The sequence below is a fragment of the Pelobates fuscus genome, chromosome 7 (genome assembly GCF_036172605.1).
Source record: "Pelobates fuscus isolate aPelFus1 chromosome 7, aPelFus1.pri, whole genome shotgun sequence".
NCBI classification, from domain to species: Eukaryota; Metazoa; Chordata; class Amphibia; order Anura; family Pelobatidae; genus Pelobates; species Pelobates fuscus.
In genome coordinates, this window is record NC_086323.1 from 84566865 (window position 1) to 84585702 (window position 18838).

General features: G+C 42.4%; 1 protein-coding gene across 1 annotated transcript in view; it reads left to right on the forward strand.

Annotated features, from left to right (window-relative positions):
• The window catches only part of LOC134567971 (dimethylaniline monooxygenase [N-oxide-forming] 2-like), a 69583-nt gene extending 54182 nt beyond the window's left edge, over positions 1 to 15401 (forward strand). The window contains exons 7-9 of the mRNA XM_063426159.1: positions 4222 to 4577; positions 13185 to 13257; positions 14801 to 15401. Coding sequence (XP_063282229.1) covers positions 4222 to 4577; positions 13185 to 13257; positions 14801 to 15143 — 772 coding nt within the window. The 3' untranslated portion in view covers positions 15144 to 15401. The remainder of the gene's footprint in view (positions 1 to 4221; positions 4578 to 13184; positions 13258 to 14800) is intronic.
• Positions 15402 to 18838: the final 3437 nt, after the last annotated feature.

Here is an 18838-nt window from a genome sequence, read left to right on the forward strand (position 1 = left end):
TCTATCCCTGCGAACCTAACACCTCTTGGATCCCCGCAGTGTTGATTTTTTATATGTCTCGCTACAGGGGTATCCCTCTGGTTCCTTGCTGAGTGTACATGCTCCATGATACGTCTTTTAAAGGGGCGAATTGTTTTGCCCACGTATCTGAGGCCACACATACATATCAAGAGGTAGACTAGGCCCTTGGTACTGCAGTTGAAAAACTGCTTGACATTGCAGACCACTTGGTCACATGAGTCTGTGAGGTGCTTGGAGTCCTTCTGTATGTATCTACACGCCACGCACTTGCCACATTTGTATGTACCTTGTACAGACAGCCAATTATGGCCAGGTTTTGTGGAAGAAAAGTGACTAGGTACTAATGATTCTTTTAAGTTTTTACCTCTACGTGCTGTGAGGGATACATACGGGGTCACAGTCCCTTTAAGGTGGGGGTCTTGAGATATGAGTGGCCAAAATCTACTCATTATCTTTTTTGCTTGGTCCTACCCTGAGTCAAAATTAACAATACACCGGGTAGGTGCTTGTTCAATGGGGGTTGGTTTGTCCTTGAGGAGTTCCATTCTATCGCTGTGTAACGCTATTTGATAAGCTTGTTTTAAACAGCGATTAGGATATCCTCTATCCTCTCTCTTTAAATCTTGTCTTAAGTGACTTAGCTTGGGTGATAAAGTCCTCATCACTTGAGCAGTTCCTCCTCAAACGGAGGTATTGTCCAATAGGGATGCCTCTCTTTAAAGTAGTCGGGTGATGACTTTCCCACCTCAACATTGTATTGGTAGAGGTGGGTTTCCTAAATAAAGTTGTCTTAATGGTCTGTTTAGAAGAGGTACTGAACGTACAGTCCAGGAAATTGATGGACGATCCCCCTATTTCCATCGTGAACTTTAAATTAAGGTCGTTGAGGTTCAGACTCTCCACGAAGGACGTGAAGCATTCCCTTGTGCCCGTCCATACCACCAAGACATCATCTATAAACCTCTTCCACATAAAGATGTGCTTGGTGTATTCGATGTTACTGACGGAAAAGACCACATTCTCCTCCCACCAGCCCAGGTGCAGGTTAGCGTACGATGGCGCACAAGTTGTACCCATGGCTGTACCCTGCACCTGGTGGTAGTATTGGCCATCAAACAAAAAGAAGTTGTGGGTCAGGACAAATTGTAGCAAGTCCAGTACAAAGGAGGTATGCCGTTGGTGTATGGACCCTCCTGTTTCTAAATAGTGTTTGGTGTGTCTCAACCCAAGAGAGTGTGGAATGGACGAGTACAGTGCCTCCACATCGAGGCTACACAGAATGGCGTCTCTTGGTAGGTTAGTGGAGGCTAAACACTTCAGAGTGTCCTTCGTGTCCCTAAGGTAGGAGGGTAGTTTTTCTACAAAGGGGCGAAGGATCTTATCTAGGTAGATACTAGCCTTACAGGTTATGTTGTTAGAACCGGACACAATGGGTCTAGCTGTCAGGGTCTCATATTGTTTATGTACCTTTGGTAGGCAGTAGAATGTGGACACAGTCGGACTTTTCACGTAGATGAATGTGTATTCATCTTTGCCCAGAACTTGGTCATCAAAGGCCTTATCCAAGAGATTTTTCAAGGTCGACAAGAACTTAACTGAAGGGTCTATACTTAGTATTTTATAGGTGGTCCTATCTTTAAGTATATTTAAAGTTAATCGTATATACTGTGTTTTTTTTAGTACCACGATGTTCCCCCCCTTGTCTGCTGGCTTGATGATTATATCATCATCACCCTGTAAATCGCACAAGGCCTGCCATTCATTTCTAGGGAGGTTGCTGTGTGGTTGGGGTTGGAGGGAATCCAATTTAAGCTCATGTATCATGTTGCAGGTTGATTCTACGAACATATCAATATTTTTAAAATCTTTAAAGGGTTTTTTCATACCCTGCAAGTATCTGTCTGGATATGCTGTGTCTAACTTAACGGCCAGATGATACCGGCGTGTACATGGTTAACAGACACACGGTCCAGACATCCACCAATCAAAGCAGGAATCGTCACTAGGGGCGGGGTTTACTTGCGATCGACCAATTTTGGCGCGAACGCTGTGCACACATCCCCAGCATGAACTAAGTGTAGTGGGCTATTTAAGGAGCTCCCGTTGCTTTGACCCACTGTTTAGCCTCAGATGAAGGCGCGTTTAGCAGCGCCGAAACACGTGTTAGGTAGCAGTAGGTAGGATATTTCAAGTTTGGTAACCGACCAGTATAGTCTCTCTGTAAGATCAGCTAGTCAGTTTTTGAGCAATGGACCTTCGTATGATTTAGATAAGGGGACGGGGGAATCGTGGGTGATGGGGATTTTTGTTTAACTTTTCGTCAGATTTCGCAATTCTCATCGCTGGTTTATCTCTGTTTAGAACTGACCACTAGATCTCAAGTTTTCTCCTCCCACTTTTGTTTCCGTCCTCCAGCAACAGTATTGCAATAGATGTTATGCAGATTGCTACAGTGTATCCATCTATCTGCTGTACTTAGACTAGCCTTTGATCACACAGTTGACAAAACCCCTTCTGTCACTATTTTTTGTTACAGCCTTTTCCTATGTGTACATATATTTGTTGTTGCAAGCTAGCACCACACAGGGACTGTACTTAGTGACTACAGAATTGGTTTAAGTTGATTTTTATTTTTGCAATTCCATGAAGGATTGCTTTTGTGAGACAGAATATACAGGTTGGGGGGATCTCTAGCTTTATTGAGCTCTATATCCTTTAGGTGACACCCTTAGGATATTTATCCCCATCTAGACACTTATCCTCCTATTTTAAGTTTATTATTATTTTCTTCTTTCAAAAACTCTCCACTAGGTTTTTTTTTACTACAGCCACCATTAAAGGTTACGTTTTATAATTCATTGTACATATGTATAGTTATGCACTAGGGGGCGCCCTTTCTCCTTTGACCTATTCAGGTCTATTTTTAACTTGAAAACACATATTTTGCTTTTCAGCCACACAGGGTCCATGCATCTTCATATATCTTATCTGCCTGTGATTAAGTGTAAGAAATGTTCTACTTTAGGTTTCTTTAAATGTGTAGCATTTTAAAAATGTTCTGGAGAACTGGATATCATTTTTTTATTTTATTCAAGGGACCAACATTTTCAGGATCATATTGGAATTCACCTTAACTTCTTTGATCTTCAAAACCATTGTACACTATATGAATAAAACTGTTTAAAACAGAAAAAAAAAATTGTTATGAAGACCGCAAAACATCATAGCCACTGCAGTCTGCTGTTATTATACCTTTCTCATGGTAATCTGTCAAAGATTTTCGCACAGTTTGACACTAACCTAAGTCTTGCATTGTCCATGATACTTTCCGTTTTCTCAGAGATATATAGAACTGGATATCAATTTATTACAATACCAGAACTCCTTCATTGGCTGAGAGCACTTAGCGGATATCCTGAGTCAATGACTGCACATTTACATCAGCATCTGGCTTATCCTGCCTGAGAGGACCTGAAGCAGTAAGTCTGTATGGTGAGACCAAGGTAAATGCCAAACCGTGCCAAAACATTTTGACAGATTATGCTGGAATAACCCAAGGGCACTCCAGCACCTTAACCACTTCAATGGACTGCAGTGAGTGTGGGTTAATTGTTTTTTAGTCAGTTCTATTTATACTGAGAATAGTCCAGAGGACAAGCCACATTGTTTATCTACATTTCTTCTACTGAATATATAATATGTTAAAAAAAAAACTATAGAATACAATATATATATATATATATATATATATATATATATATATATATATATATATATATATATAAAGATGTCTAGATCGTAGGTTAGGCCAATTGAAGGTTAAATATTGCTGGGTCATTCGTTTGTTTCCCCTTGGAGTATAGAAAAACATTATGTTCATTTAAAACTTACATTGGATGCTTTCAGGATTAAAAAACAAAACAAAAAATGTCTTTATGCTAGCAAAACCTCCTCTGTAGAGAATGCTAATTGGATATATGCTAACATACTAAACTCTGAATTGAATGGAATCAATCATGTTATTTAAAATTTTAGGCCAAAAGATATGAATTGGGAAAACATTTCCAACTCATTTGGAAATTTTCAATATACCGTACTGAAATCCTGATGAATTACAGTTTAGAAAATTACCCTCTTAGTTTTATATCATAACTTACAATTCCAATTGTATATCTTCTTTCAATTCCACTTTTTTTACAGAACCCAGTTTAAAGAGCCTTTGTTTAATGATGAAATTCCTAGCCGTATAACATGTGGGTTTGTGACAGTGAAGCCAAACGTCAAGGAATTTAGTGAAACTGCAGTGACATTTAATGATGGAACAGTTGAGGAAGACATTCATGTAATCATATTTGCAACAGGATATGCATATTCTTTTCCATTTCTGGATGAGTCACTGATCAATATTGAGACCAAAAAAGCAGACCTATACAAAAATGTCATTCCTCCAAACCTTGAGAAACCAACATTGGGTATTATAGGCCTTATTCAACCTCTTGGTCCTATAATGCCAACATCAGAACTTCAAGCTCGATGGTTAACCAGAATAATCAAAGGTAAGATAAAGAAGGACCATCTGAGTTTAGAAATTAATTGAAACAAAATGAAAACTGATCACTAGACACTGTCACTAGAGATTACAATATTTTGATGAAATCAGAGACATATTACAGGTTTGTATACTTTATCAATTGTATAGATTTGTAGCAGGCTTTTCTGCTGACCATTTAAAGTTCCACCTGAGAACCCAGCATGTGTATAGATTAATAAGCATTAAAAAAGTCAATGTTTTGTTACATTTTCTTCAAGCTGTTGATCAAATATTGAAATATGTTTAGATATAAATTTACCAATAACAATGCTTTGAAGAGGTAGCATCCTTGTTTTCTCTCCAGAAGAGAAGCTGCCAGCTGTGAAATATTATGTCTTTAGAACACAAGACCAGTAATGAGAGAGAAAATATGATATAAAAAATCTAAAAAATAAGAATAATTGGCACGGCTTGTTTTATTTATAATATAGATAGATAGATAGATAGAAAGATAGATAGATATTTGCTTTCATACTAGTAATTTTATTTTAATAGTGTGTCTTTAGGTGATAGGAGCTGTGAACTATTCACTGTATATACTGTATCACACTATTGTTTTTTCTTTGTATGTTCCCTCCATAGACTGTACAGCCGTATCCCATCTCTGCTTGTGGTGAACCAATGCTTGCCTACTGCTCTACTAGATGGCTTAGGATTTGTCTATTAATATGTAGTGATGTCCCGAACGGTTCGCAGGCAAATAGTTCTCGGCGAACATAGCATGTTCGCGTTCGCCACCGCGGGCGAACACATGCGATGTTCGGTCCGCCCTCTATTCTTTATCATTAAATAAACTTTGACCCTGTACCTCACAGTCAGCAGACACATTCCAGCCAATCAGCAGCACACCCTTCCTAGCAGATCCTCCCACCTACTGGACAGCATCCATTTTAGATTCATTCGGAAGCAGCAACCATTTTATTTATTTTTTCAATTTTTTTTTTTAGTGCCTATAAATGTTACAAGCAGATACTCCTCCAGACACTCTGTATTACTGCAGATACCCCCCCCCAGACACTGTGATACTGCAGATACTTCCGTCAGACACTCTGTGTTACTGCAGATACTCCCTCCAGACACCCTGTGTTACTGCAGATACTCCCTCCACACATTCTGTGTTACTGCAGATACTCCCTCCAGACACCCTGTGTTACTGCATATACTCCCTCCAGACACTCTGTGTTACTGCAGATACTCCCTCCAGACACCCTGTGTTACTGCAGATACTCTCTCCAGACACCCTGTGTTACTGCAGATACTCCGTCCAGACACCCTGTGTTACTGCAGATACTCCCTTCAGACACCATGTGTTACTGCAGATACTCCCTCCAGACACTCTGTGTTACTGCAGATACTCCCTCCAGACACCCTGTGTTACTGCAGATACTCCCTCCAGACACCCTGCGTTACTGCAGATACCCCCTCCAGACACTCTGTGTTACTGCAGATACTCCCTCCAGACACCCTGTGTTACTGCAGATACTCCCTCCATACACTCTGTGTTAATGCAGATACTCCATCCAGACACCATGTTACTGCAGATACTCCCTCCAGACACTCTGTGTTACTGCAGATACTCCCTCCAGACACTCTGTGTTACTGCAGATACTCCCCCAGACACTCTGTGTTATTGCAGATACTCCTTCCAGACACTCTGTGTTACTGCAGATACTCCCTCCAGACACCCTGTGTTACTGCAGATGCTCCGTCCAGACACCCTGTGTGTCTGCATATACTCCCTCCAGACACCCTGTGTTACTGCAGATACTACCCCCAGACACCCTGTGTTACTGCAGATACTCCCTCCAGACATCCTGTGTTACTGCAGATACTCCCTCCAGACACCCTGTGTTACTGCATATACTCCCTCCAGACACTCTGTGTTACTGCAGATACTCCCTCCATACACTGTGTTACTGCAGATACTCCCTCCAGACACTCTGCGTTACTGCAGATACTCCCTCCAGACACACTGCGTTACTGCAGATACTCCATCCAGACACCCAGCGTTACTGCAGATACTCCCTCCAGACACCCTGTGTTACTGCAGATACTCCCTCCAGACACCCTGCGTTACTGCAGATACTCCCTCCAGACACCCTGCGTTACTGCAGATACTCCCTCCAGACACTCTGCATTACTGCAGATACTCCCTCCAGACACTCTGCATTACTGCAGATTCTCTCTCCAGACAATCTGCGTCACTGCAGATACTCCCTCCAGACACTCTGTGTTACTGCAGCTACTCCCTCCAGACACTCTGTGTTACTGCAGATACTCCCTCCAGACACTCTGTGTTACTGCAGATACTCCCCCAGACACTCTGTATTACTGCAGATACTCCCCCCAGACACTGTGATACTGCAGATACATCCGCCAGACACTCTGTGTTACTGCAGATACTCCCTCCAGACACTCTGTGTTACTGCAGATACTCCCTCCATACACCCTGTGTTACTGCAAATACTCCCTCCAAACACCCTGTGTTACTGCAAATACTCCCTCCAGACACCCTGTTTTACTGCAGATACTCTCTCCAGACACCCTGTGTTACTGCAGATACTCCCTCCAGACACCATGTGTTACTGGAGATACTCCCTCCAGACACTCTGTGTTACTGCAGATACTCCCTCCAGACACCCTGTGTTACTGCAGATGCTCCCTCCAGACACCCTGCGTTACTGCAGATACTCCCTCCAGACACTCTGTGTTACTGCAGATACTCCCTCCAGACACCCTGTGTTACTGCAGATACTCCCTCCATACACTCTGTGTTAATGCAGATACTCCCTCCAGACACCCTGTGTTACTGTAGATACTCCCCCCAGACACTCTGTGTTACTGCAGATACTCCCTCCAGGCACCCTGTGTTACTGTTTCTGCAGTTACTCCATCCAGACACTCTGTGTTACTGCAGATACTCCATCCAGACACCCTGTGTTACTGCAGATGCTCCCTCCAGACACCCTGCGTTACTGCAGATACTCCCTCCAGACACTCTGTGTTACTGCAGATACTCCCTCCAGACACCCTGTGTTACTGCAGATACTCCCTCCATACACTCTGTGTTAATGCAGATACTCCCTCCAGACACCCTGTGTTACTGTAGATACTCCCCCCAGACACTCTGTGTTACTGCAGATACTCCCTCCAGGCACCCTGTGTTACTGTTTCTGCAGTTACTCCATCCAGACACTCTGTGTTACTGCAGATACTCCATCCAGACACCCTGTGTTACTGCAGATGCTCCCTCCAGACACTCTGTGTTACTGCAGATACTCCATCCAGACACTCTGCGTTACTGCAGATACTCCATCCAGACACCCTGCGTTACTGCAGATACTCCCTCCAGACACCCTGTGTTACTGAAGATACTCCCTCCAGACACCATGCGTTACTGCAGATACTCCCTCCAGACACTCAGTGTTACTGCAGATACTCCATCCAGACACCCTGCGTTACTGCAGATACTCCCTCCAGACACTCAGTGTTACTGCAGATACTCCCTCCAGACACTCTGCGTTACTGCAGATACTCCCTCCAGACAATCTGTGTTACTGCAGATACTCCCTCCAGACACTCAGTGTTACTGCAGATACTCCCTCCAGACACTCTGTGTTACTGCAGATACTCCCTCCAGACACTCTGCAGATACTCCCTCCAGACACCCTGTTTTACTGCAGTTACTCCCTCAAGACACTCTGTGTTACTGCAGATACTCCCTCCAGACACTGTGTTACTGAAGATACTCCCTCCAGACACCCTGTGTTACTGCAGATACTCCCTCCAGACACCCTGTGTTACTGCAGATACTCCCTCCAGACACCCTGTGTTACTGCAGATACTACCCCAGACACCCTGTGCTACTGCAAATACTCCCTCCAGACACTCTGTGTTACTGCAGATACTCCCTCCAGACACCCTGTGTTACTGCAGATACTCCCCCAGACACTCTGTGTTTCTGCAGATACTCCCTCCAGACACCCTGTGTTACTGCAGATACTCCCTCCAGACACCCTGTGTTACTGCAGATACTCCCTCCAGACACCCTGTGTTACTGCAGATACTACCCCAGACACCCTGTGCTACTGCAAATACTCCCTCCAGACACTCTGTGTTACTGCAGATACTCCCTCCAGACACCCTGTGTTACTGCAGATACTCCCCCAGACACTCTGTGTTTCTGCAGATACTCCCTCCAGACACCCTGTGTTACTGCAGATACTCCCTCCAGACACCCTGTGTTACTGCAGATACTCCCCCGACACTCTGTGTTACTGCAGATACTCCCTCCAGACACCCTGTGTTACTGCAGATACTCCCTCCAGACACCCTGTGTTACTGCAGATACTCCCTCCAGACACCCTGTGTTACTGCATATACTCCCTCCAGACACCCTGTGTTACTGCAGATACTCCATCCCGACACTCTGTGTTACTGCAGATACTCCCTCCAGACACCCTGTATTACTGCAGATACTCCCCCCAGACACTGACACAGAGCAGAATAGGGCTGTTCCCCCTACATAGGGTCACTTGACAGATATGGATTGACACCTGTCCTCAGGGACCCTGATACACAATGGGGGAGGACCTACTGTCCTCCCCCCACCCCCCCCCTGCGTGGTGGGTGGGGGCGATAAAGATAATGAGGGGGACCTACTGTCCTCCCCCCGGCCCCCACAGCTTCGCGGTGGGTGGGGGCCATAAATCACAATGGGGGAGGACCTACTGTCCTCCCCCCGCCCCCACCCCTGTGCGGTGGGTGGGGGCCATAAAAATAATGAGGGGGGGCCTACTGTCCTCCCCCCGGCCCCCTCCCCTGTGCAGTGGGTGGGAGCCATAAATCACAATGGGGGAGGACCTACTGTCCTCGCCCCGCCCCCACCCCTGTGCGGTTGGTGGGGGCCATAAAATTAATGAGGGGGGGACCTACTGTCCTCCCCCCCGACCCCCACCCCTGCGCGGTGGGTGGGGGCCATAAAAATAATGAGGGGGGGACCTACTGTCCCCCCCCAGCCCCCACCCCTGAGTGGTGGGTGGGGGCAATAAATAAAAATCCCCCCCAATCAAAGGTGACTAGGGGTCCCCAAGCCCCTAGACATCCACCCCTCCACCCCAAAAGAAGTTACCCCCTACCTACCCCCCTCACCCTAAAAAATAGTGAGGGGGGAATAAAATAACTAACCTGTAAAGAAAAATTCAACTTACCATTTGACGTCTTATTTTTTCTAAAATCTTCTTTTTCCAGCCCCAAAAAGGCCAAATAAAAAGCCATAAGAACCGACGCAATTTAAAAAAAAAAAAAAAAAAAAAAAAAACGAGCGCAAAAAAAATAATCCATCTTCACCCATGGAGGGCTCCGCGCAGACTGAGCTCTGCACGGCGGGGGAAGGCTTATAAAGCCTTGCTACGCCCTGCAATTAGGCTAAGAACACTCTGATTGGCTGGTTTAAGCCAATTAGAGTGCTCTTTGTCATTTTACACAGCGTGGGAAAATTCCAAAGATCTTTCCCACGCTGTGTAAAATGACACAGAGCACTGTGATTGGTGGGCTTGGAATCTAACCAATCAGAGTGCGCTGTGTCATTTTACACAGCGTGGGAAAGTTCTTTGGAATTTTCCAACGCTGTGTAAAATGACAAAGAGCACTCTGGCTGGTTTAAGCCAATCAATCAGAGTGTTCTTAGCCTAATTGCAGGGCGTGGCAAGGCTTTATAAGCCTTCCCCCGCCCTGCAGAGCTCAGTCTGCGCGGAGCCCTCCATGGGTGAAGATGGATTATTTTTTTTTATTTTTTTTAAATTGCGTCGGTTCTTATGGCTTTTTATTTGGCCTTTTTTGGGGCTGAAAAAATAAGATTTAAGAAAAAAGAAGACGTCAAATGGTAAGTTGAATTTTTCTTTACAGGTTAGTTATTTTATTCCCCTTTCACTACTTTTTTAGGGTGAGGGGGGTAGGTAGGGGGTAACTTTTTTGGGGGTGTGGGGGTGGGTGACTAGGGGCTTGGGGACCCCTAGTCACCTTTGATTGGGGGGGAATTTTTATTTATTGTTAACTTTAACTTATTGTTTTTTTAGGGCCCCCACCCACCGCGCAGGGGTGGGGGCAGGAGGGAGGACAGTAGGTCCCCCCCTTATTATTTTTATGGCCCCCACCCACCGCACAGGGGTGGGGGCGGGGGGAGTACAGTAGGTCCTCCCCCATTGTGATTTATGGCCCCCACCCACCGCGCAGGGGTGGGGGCTGGTGGGGAGGACAGTAGGTCCCCGCCTCTTTATTTTTATGGCCCCCACTGACCGTGCAGGGGTGGGGGCGGGGGGAGGACAGTAGCTCCTCCCCCATTGTGATTTATGGCCCCCACCTACTGCGCAGGGGTGGGGGCTGGGGTGGAGGTCACTAGGTCCCCCCTCATTATTTTTATGCCCCCCACCCACCGTGCAGGGGTGGGGGCGGGGGGAGTACAGTAGGTCCTCCCCCCATTGTGATTTATGGCCCCCACCCTCCGCACAGGGGTGGGGGCTGGGGGGAGGACTGTAGGTCCCCCCCTCATTATTTTTATGCCCACACCCACCGCGCAGGGGTGGGGGGGGAGGACAGTAGGTCCCCCCCTCAATATTTTTATGGTCCCCACCCACCGCGCAGGGGTGGGGGCGGGGGCGGGGGGAGGACAGTAGCCCCCCCCCCCAGTGTGTCACAGGGTTCCTGAGGACAGATGTCAATCCATATCTGCCAAGTGACCCTATGTAGGGGGAACAGTCCCTATTCTGCTCTGTGTCAGTGTGTATCAGGGTCTCTGAGGACAGGTGTCAATCCATATCTGCCAAGTGACTCTATGTAGGGGGAACAGTCCCTATTCTGCTCTGTGTCAGTGTGTATCAGGGTCCCTGACTACAGGTGTCAATCCATATCTGCCAAGTGACCCTATGTAGGGGAAAAAGTCCCTATTCTGCTCTGTGTCAGTGTGCATCAGGGATCCTTAGGATAGGTGTCAATCCATATCTGCCAAGTGACCCTATGTAGGGGGAACAGTCCCTATCCTGCTCTGTGTCAGTGTGTATCAGGGTCTCTGAGGACAGGTGTCAATCCATATGTCAAGGTGTCAATATGTCATATGTCAGGTGTCAATCCATATCCATTGTGATTTAGGAATGTTAGGTGATTTCTGCCCTTTATGAATTAAAAGCAGACTCTGCATCAACTGTGTAATTTTCCATGGGAGTTTTGCCATGGATCCCCCTCCGGCATGCCACAGTCCAGGTGTTAGTCCCCTTGAAACAACTTTTCCATCACTATTGTGGACAGAAAGAGTCCCTGTGGGTTTTAAAATTCACCTGCCCCTTGAAGTCTATGGCGGTTTGCCCGGTTCGCCGGTTCGCGAACATTTGCGGAAGTTCACGTTCGCCGTTCGCTAACCGAAAATTTTGTGTTCGCGACATCACTATTAATATGTAGGGCTTATTCACTAAGCAGGGCTTGGCTAAATAGAACGATAAATAGAAATTGAGAAATTAGGAGACTCGATAGCTAAGATGGAGAATGATTTCACTTTGGGCTTTAGCAACTTGAAAAAATTAAGATGAAAGCAAAGTGCAAAATAATATATGTAAGTCTATACAAATGCAAGGGGAGACCCCAGATAAGGAGGTTCCAATTCTACACACAGAATAAAAGATGCAAACACTGCATTAAACACATTGAAGAAATGAAAGATAAAAAAATGTCCTTAAACTAAATACCGAAAGGTGTGAAATGCATTTTTTTGGCTCCCCTGTGTTATTTTCCATTATATGCCTTTGTAAATGTTAATATTTTTCTATTTTTTTTTTATTTCAATGCTGAACACTTGACTACAATGTGCTTAATATAGTGTTTGCAGCTTTTACTCTATAATTTTCACTTCCATTTGTATTTACCCACAATTTCTGGTTAGCCAATAGCTCTAAAGAACTTAGAAGTTAGCCTAAAACTGATAAGTCAGAGTAAAACACGAGTTTTGCAGATGTTTTTATTTTGATTCATGAAGGAGCTTCATTACCAATCAATCACAGTTATTCTCAGGACCTTATCTTGTTTGTGACTAAATGTTTAAACATAGAAACATAGAAATATAGAATGTGATGGCAGATAAGAACCATTCGGCTCATCTAGGTTTTACAGTCACGACTGTTATCATCTACCCCCTACGAGTCATGCCACCAACATTTTAAATCCTATCTATTTTCTGTTTAGCCCATACCCCCTTTGTGGCATGGGTGCTCCCCTTTGCTGTGCTATGTCACCTTCGTATCACAATTTTATAATGCTAAATTGGCTATTTGAAAATAAAGTGACAACGTAAATATGTACTAAAGTGTAAAAAGTGAGCAACTTCTATTTCAACAAGTAAAATCTCTCCAATTCTAATTCAAAGTCTGAGGGATTAGATATTTTTCTATAGCGTACAACATAGACTATGTCATAGCGCATTTACTGAATTTAGAGATTCACCTGCTGAATTCTAAGTAAAATTTACAATACCTCTCAGAGAGATTTCCAGTTTGTATTTTTGCTGTAATATGTTTTTATGTTGCAGGCACATGCAGGTACCCCTCACTGAAGGAAGTATTGGGTGATATTGCAAAGAGAAAGGAAACCTTCACTAAAAGGTGTTTTAATTGTTATTAAAAGTATTTTACTTGGTATTAAAAAGTATACAGTGGAACAAAATATAAATATGGGTCAAAGTAAGCTTACGGTCATTAAACTGGTTTTGTACTTCTTATTCAGTTCATAAATATATAATGTTTGTGAAAATTGTATGTCTATGAGTAATGTATGTAGTAGTCAAAATAGTATGAACAGAGGTTAAAGGGACACTCCAGGCACCCAGACCACTTCTGCCCATTGGAGTGGTCTGGGTGCCAACTCCCACTACCCTTAACCCTGCAACTGCAATAATTACCTTGCAGGGTCAACTCCTCCTCTAGTGGCTGTCTACTAGACAGTCACTAGAGGGCACTTCCTGGTCCATAGCACAGTTTTCTGTGCTAGAGCGTCGCTGGACGTCCTCATGCTGTGTGAGGAACTCCAGCGTCGCTCAATTCCCTATAGGAAAGCATTGAAAAGATGGATCAGTCTCCCCAGCCAGCTGACGTGAGGTAAGAGAGGAGCAGCGGCGAACCCGAAACCACCGCCGAGGGGTCTCAGGTAAGTCACTGAAGGGGGTTTCACCCCTTCAGCAACCAGGGATGGGTTGTGGGAGGGAGAGGGGACCTGCAGTGCCAGGAAAATTGATTGTTTCCAGCAGTTAGTCTACCCTTCCTCAATGTCATAAAAAAATAAATTATATTATTTCATTCTTACTTCTACCAATGTGCCTGTCTGTGTGGCCCTTCTCCCCCTAGACAGTTGTGCTGCCTCCTGCTTGTCCCCTGGCTTAGTTCCAGATTATCATATGGGCTAATGGTTCTGAAGCTTCAGGTATTTACATTGCCGTAGTCGCAACTTGCCTGTTTTTTGGGGATATTTTTCCTCTCTTTTTTTTGTGTGATCTGGTTCTGCTGTAGAATCCTGGTTGCCTTAATCATATGAGTGTCACCCAGATATCTGAAACCCATGATATTCAGCCATTCAACGGCCTAAGCTACCTAAGCAACATGGGGACATGTGGTTGATATATGATTAGCACTGACATTCAAATGGTTGTAAAATGCTGTGCTAGTGATGTTGTTCTCACTTTTGTGATTTCATCATATCCCTGTAAAGCCTTTACAAACTATTCCCCTCAACCTCCTCCTTTAACTTATTTTCAATTTTCCATATAACTTGATTGTTGACTCCTTAGACATTTGGCATCTGACAATTGATGCTGGCTCTCAAAATAAGCTATCAGCCTATGCTCTCAACCTGAGAGTTGGCCTGGGTCAGGTAAGTTGTCAAACTGTTCTTAAATGTTTTAACTACTTACACTGGGGTGGGGTACTTACCACTTACAGTGGGCTCTAGTAGTTTCGGCTTTAGAGTGCTCCTTTTAGCACGTTATGCCAATTAGTATTCTAACTTTAAATTACTAGACTTTCAGAAAGTAGAGGCTAAATAGTTCCAGTATGTACACCATGTACACTAAAGCATACACGGAATTTGGTATTTCTTATATTTTGTGGTTCAAAATCCAAATTAATTGGCATTTTTTTTTATTTTTTTTAACAGGTTTGGCACAACAAGGGAAAACCGTTTGCAGGTGGATTTTATTGAATACTTAGATGATCTGGCTGTTGATATTGGAGTAAAGCCTAATATTTGCCAGTTGTTTCTGACAGATCCCATTCTAGCTCTCGAGCTGTTCTTTGGACCCTGCACACCAGTACAATACCGTCTCACTGGCCCTGGGAAATGGAATCAAGCTAGAAAACAAATCCTGACTACAAGGGATCGTATTGTAAAGTCAACAAAGACTCGAGTTGTCAATAAGCAGAATGTCACATCTGTATCATTTATCTTTCTCCTGGGTGCTTTCTGCTTCATTGTCATGCTGATTTTTTTTGTGAAATAAAAGTAACATTATTGTAATTTTATAAAAAGTAATAATATATGGTTTCCTTGGAATGTATAACTAAAAGGCAACCAACAGACTGCTTTCCATTTATTGTATAAATCTAATGATGCTTTGATATCTGTATGGTCTGTTATATGGCTTCAAAACAGCTGATGGTAACCATGCTGTATTGTCGGACTTTGATTATCTGTGTCCTGATAAAAACCTGTGAGTTACCCTAAGGGGCCAACTACCTATACATTCACACTTACTGTTGTGTCAGCTACATATATATACATATATATAAACAAAAATAGATAACTTGGCACTTACCCTTTCTCAGACAACAATTCGTTTTTTGCCTGGGTGCAATCCCACGTTGAGAAAATATACAAATAAATGAAGAGATGCACTCTCAGGGCTTTAAAGTGAAAAAAGAGGATTTATTCCAATAGGTATTACATCGAAAAAATAACAGACGTTTTGACCCGTTCGGGTCTTTCTCAAGGTGAGAAAGACCCGCGCGGGTCGAAACGTCGGTAATTTTTTCGATGTAATACCTATTGGAATAAATCCTCTTTTTTCACTTTAAAGCCCTGAGAGTGCATCTCTTCATTTATTTGTATATATATATACACTCCTCTTTATGTTATACATGATCTATCTAATGGATAGTAATTGTGTTTTGTCACACGTGTGTATCTCCCAGTTCTGTATATGTAGTAAAAAAGAGACTAAAGAAGAACTGTCGCTTTTCTGGAATTTTCATCACTGAAAATATTTTAACCTTTTTGGAGATGCTCTGTTTTCTTTTAAATGTATATGAATGATTTAGCAAATGGTATCATCATCCAGTTTGGGGGAAGTGAAAGAAAAACATTACAAATGAAGAGGAGAGATAGAAATATTGTACAACATTCTCCTCTTTCACGTATGCTTTCTCTATATTGCCTGCCGAGTGCAAATGATAGAGCTTGTAAACAGTGACAGGGAGGTAAGATGGAGTTGCCCAGGTGCAGAATAAAGAGGCGTGAATTTCAACATCTAATTTTATTTTTCACACGTCACAAATATATATTTGGTAAATGTATGGGATTAATACACATAGTATTAAAAATCTAAAGAAGTGACTGCTCCCTTCTAAACCTAATCATGCTATTCTTTGATATTGTTGGCTATGAACACTTGGTGGCGGTGTTGTTAAATATTATTTCCATGTGTAAAAAAGAAAAATATATTTCAAATATTGTATCACAAAATATTGTAATTATATATCATCTGTTCTTAAGAAACTAAAAACTTTAACATGACATGTGGAAAATCTATGCTAAAAGTAAATAAAATAACACTTATACATAAATATCTAAATACTTTGGTTTATTTTGGTAGATTGGTTCATGAAGACATTAGGATGAATGTTGTAAACCTGTTAAAGTACAACCCGATAACATTATTCAGTTTGCTACACAAATACTAAATTAGTCAAATAGGCATATCATTATATAAATGATACAGTGTACATGTAACGGTTTGGGGTGAATTGGGCTCGGTATGAAGAGAAAGAACAAAGAAAAGTCACTTAACAAGAAGTCTATGTCACAAAAGGCAGGAAAATCCAGGGCCAAGGTCATACAGCACATGTCTAGGACCGGAAAGCAAAAGGATAGTTTTTAGCAGGATAGTCCAAGCAGGACCAGGCAGGCAAGGATTAAGTCCAGAATTCAAGGCAGTGTCAGGATGACAAGGGTTAAGTCAGGAATCTAAGGCAGGACCAGGCAAGGGTTAACTCATAAATCCAAGGTAGGGTAGATTTGTAACCTCTAGGGAGTTTACAAGACATCTGAGCAAAGAACCTACGATGGCCTGTTTTTTAAATAGGGGAGAGAAAGTCCTCTCATCTATTTAAATTGAGGTTCATCCTCAGGCTTTTATGCACACTTTGTAAATGTGACACTATTCTGGACTGCCGTCCTGCTGCTTCACACACCGCTCTCATGCATTCATAACTGGATCCCCCAGTGTTCTGACACCCTCAGGGGATCCCGAAATAGTGTTGGGAACAGCAGATAGAGAACCACACAGAATACCTGCCAAAGGGAAGGCATGCCGTAGAGCAGACAAGGCACATACACTTGTGGTGTACCGCTGAGAAGTGGCAGACCTCATTGGCGGCTGAGACACCAAGACTCACTTGGAGAGTCTGACGCTGTAAACGCCGGTTAAATCAGTGCGGTGCGCCTGCCTCTCCATGCATGTTGTGACAATGTAAGCATACACATGAAAAAAAATCTGACATACATATAGAACTAGAATAGCCTAAACCTTACAGTAAGTTTGGGACCTTGAACTTCATATACTATGGGGACTGTATGAAACTATCAAATACATGGTATTTATTTTCTAAACTAATTGGATTAATGATAAAATGCAGAATATGTGTGAGAATACTCATTGCATTTCATTATCTTTATATTTCAGTCACACTTGGCAGATACTTACAATAAAGATCTTACTGCATTCCCCAGAATAAGTTGAAAATGCTGACTGCACAACATTGCTGGGGGACCTTGACAAGGCACATTTTAGGCCTAAAAATGTAAAATGGAAAAAAATCTGCTAATCATATATTTTTCTTGATATGTTTGCCTAAACTATTTTTCTTATTCATTAATGCCTCAGCCCATCATTGGTGAATAAATCCCTGTCTGCTAGTTAAGCTTTAGCTTAATGTTATCAAATGTTTCTCTTACGCATATTATCATGGAAATTTTGATGTAATGGATAAGCATGTTCGTTTGCTTCGGCATTCAGCATTCCGTCCATGGTGCCAAGAAATAGATAATTAATGGGAAAAAAAGATGATTGATAGCTAGGGGAGAGTCACTAAATGTTGATTTTATTCACAGATCAAGTGAGAAAAGTGACCAAAAAAGGGAAGAAAAGAAGGAGTAGCAAAAAATATATATATTAATATATTTAGACATTATATATTTCATATATATATATATATAAATATATATATATATATATATATATATATATATATATATATATATATATATATATATATATATATATATATATATATATATATAATTTTGTACTATTCATTCTCTTTTTGCCTCTAATGGTTATTTGATCTGTGGATCAAACGGTGGAAAATGTGTACTGTAATATATATGTATATATATATATATATATATATATATATATATATATATATATACATACATATATGTATGTATAAATATATACACGTATGTATATATTTTGCAGTACACTAGTTGCTCCATTTTTGCACCACTTTTGATTTGTCAAAATTGTTTCCCCAAATATTCACCATGAACGATTTTCAGTCGAACTGAAATGTCAAATGAACAAGTTGTGGAGATCCCAAATGACATTTAATCTTTAGAATTAAGCCAAGCTGTCAGATAAATGTGTGTCAGTGGACCCGAACTAAACCTCGTTTTCTGAATTTGTATGTCCGGCAGAAGTCTAATTATTTTTACATACGAAGTTCACTGTGCCTCATTTAAAATTGCTCCCAAAGTTTCCAAGGTTGACTCATATCTCTTTATATATATATATATATATATATATATATATATATATATATATATATATATATAGTGATGTACCGAACTGTCCGCCGGCGAACAGTTCCCGGCGAACTTAGCGTGTTCGCGTTCGCCGCGGCGGGCGGACACATG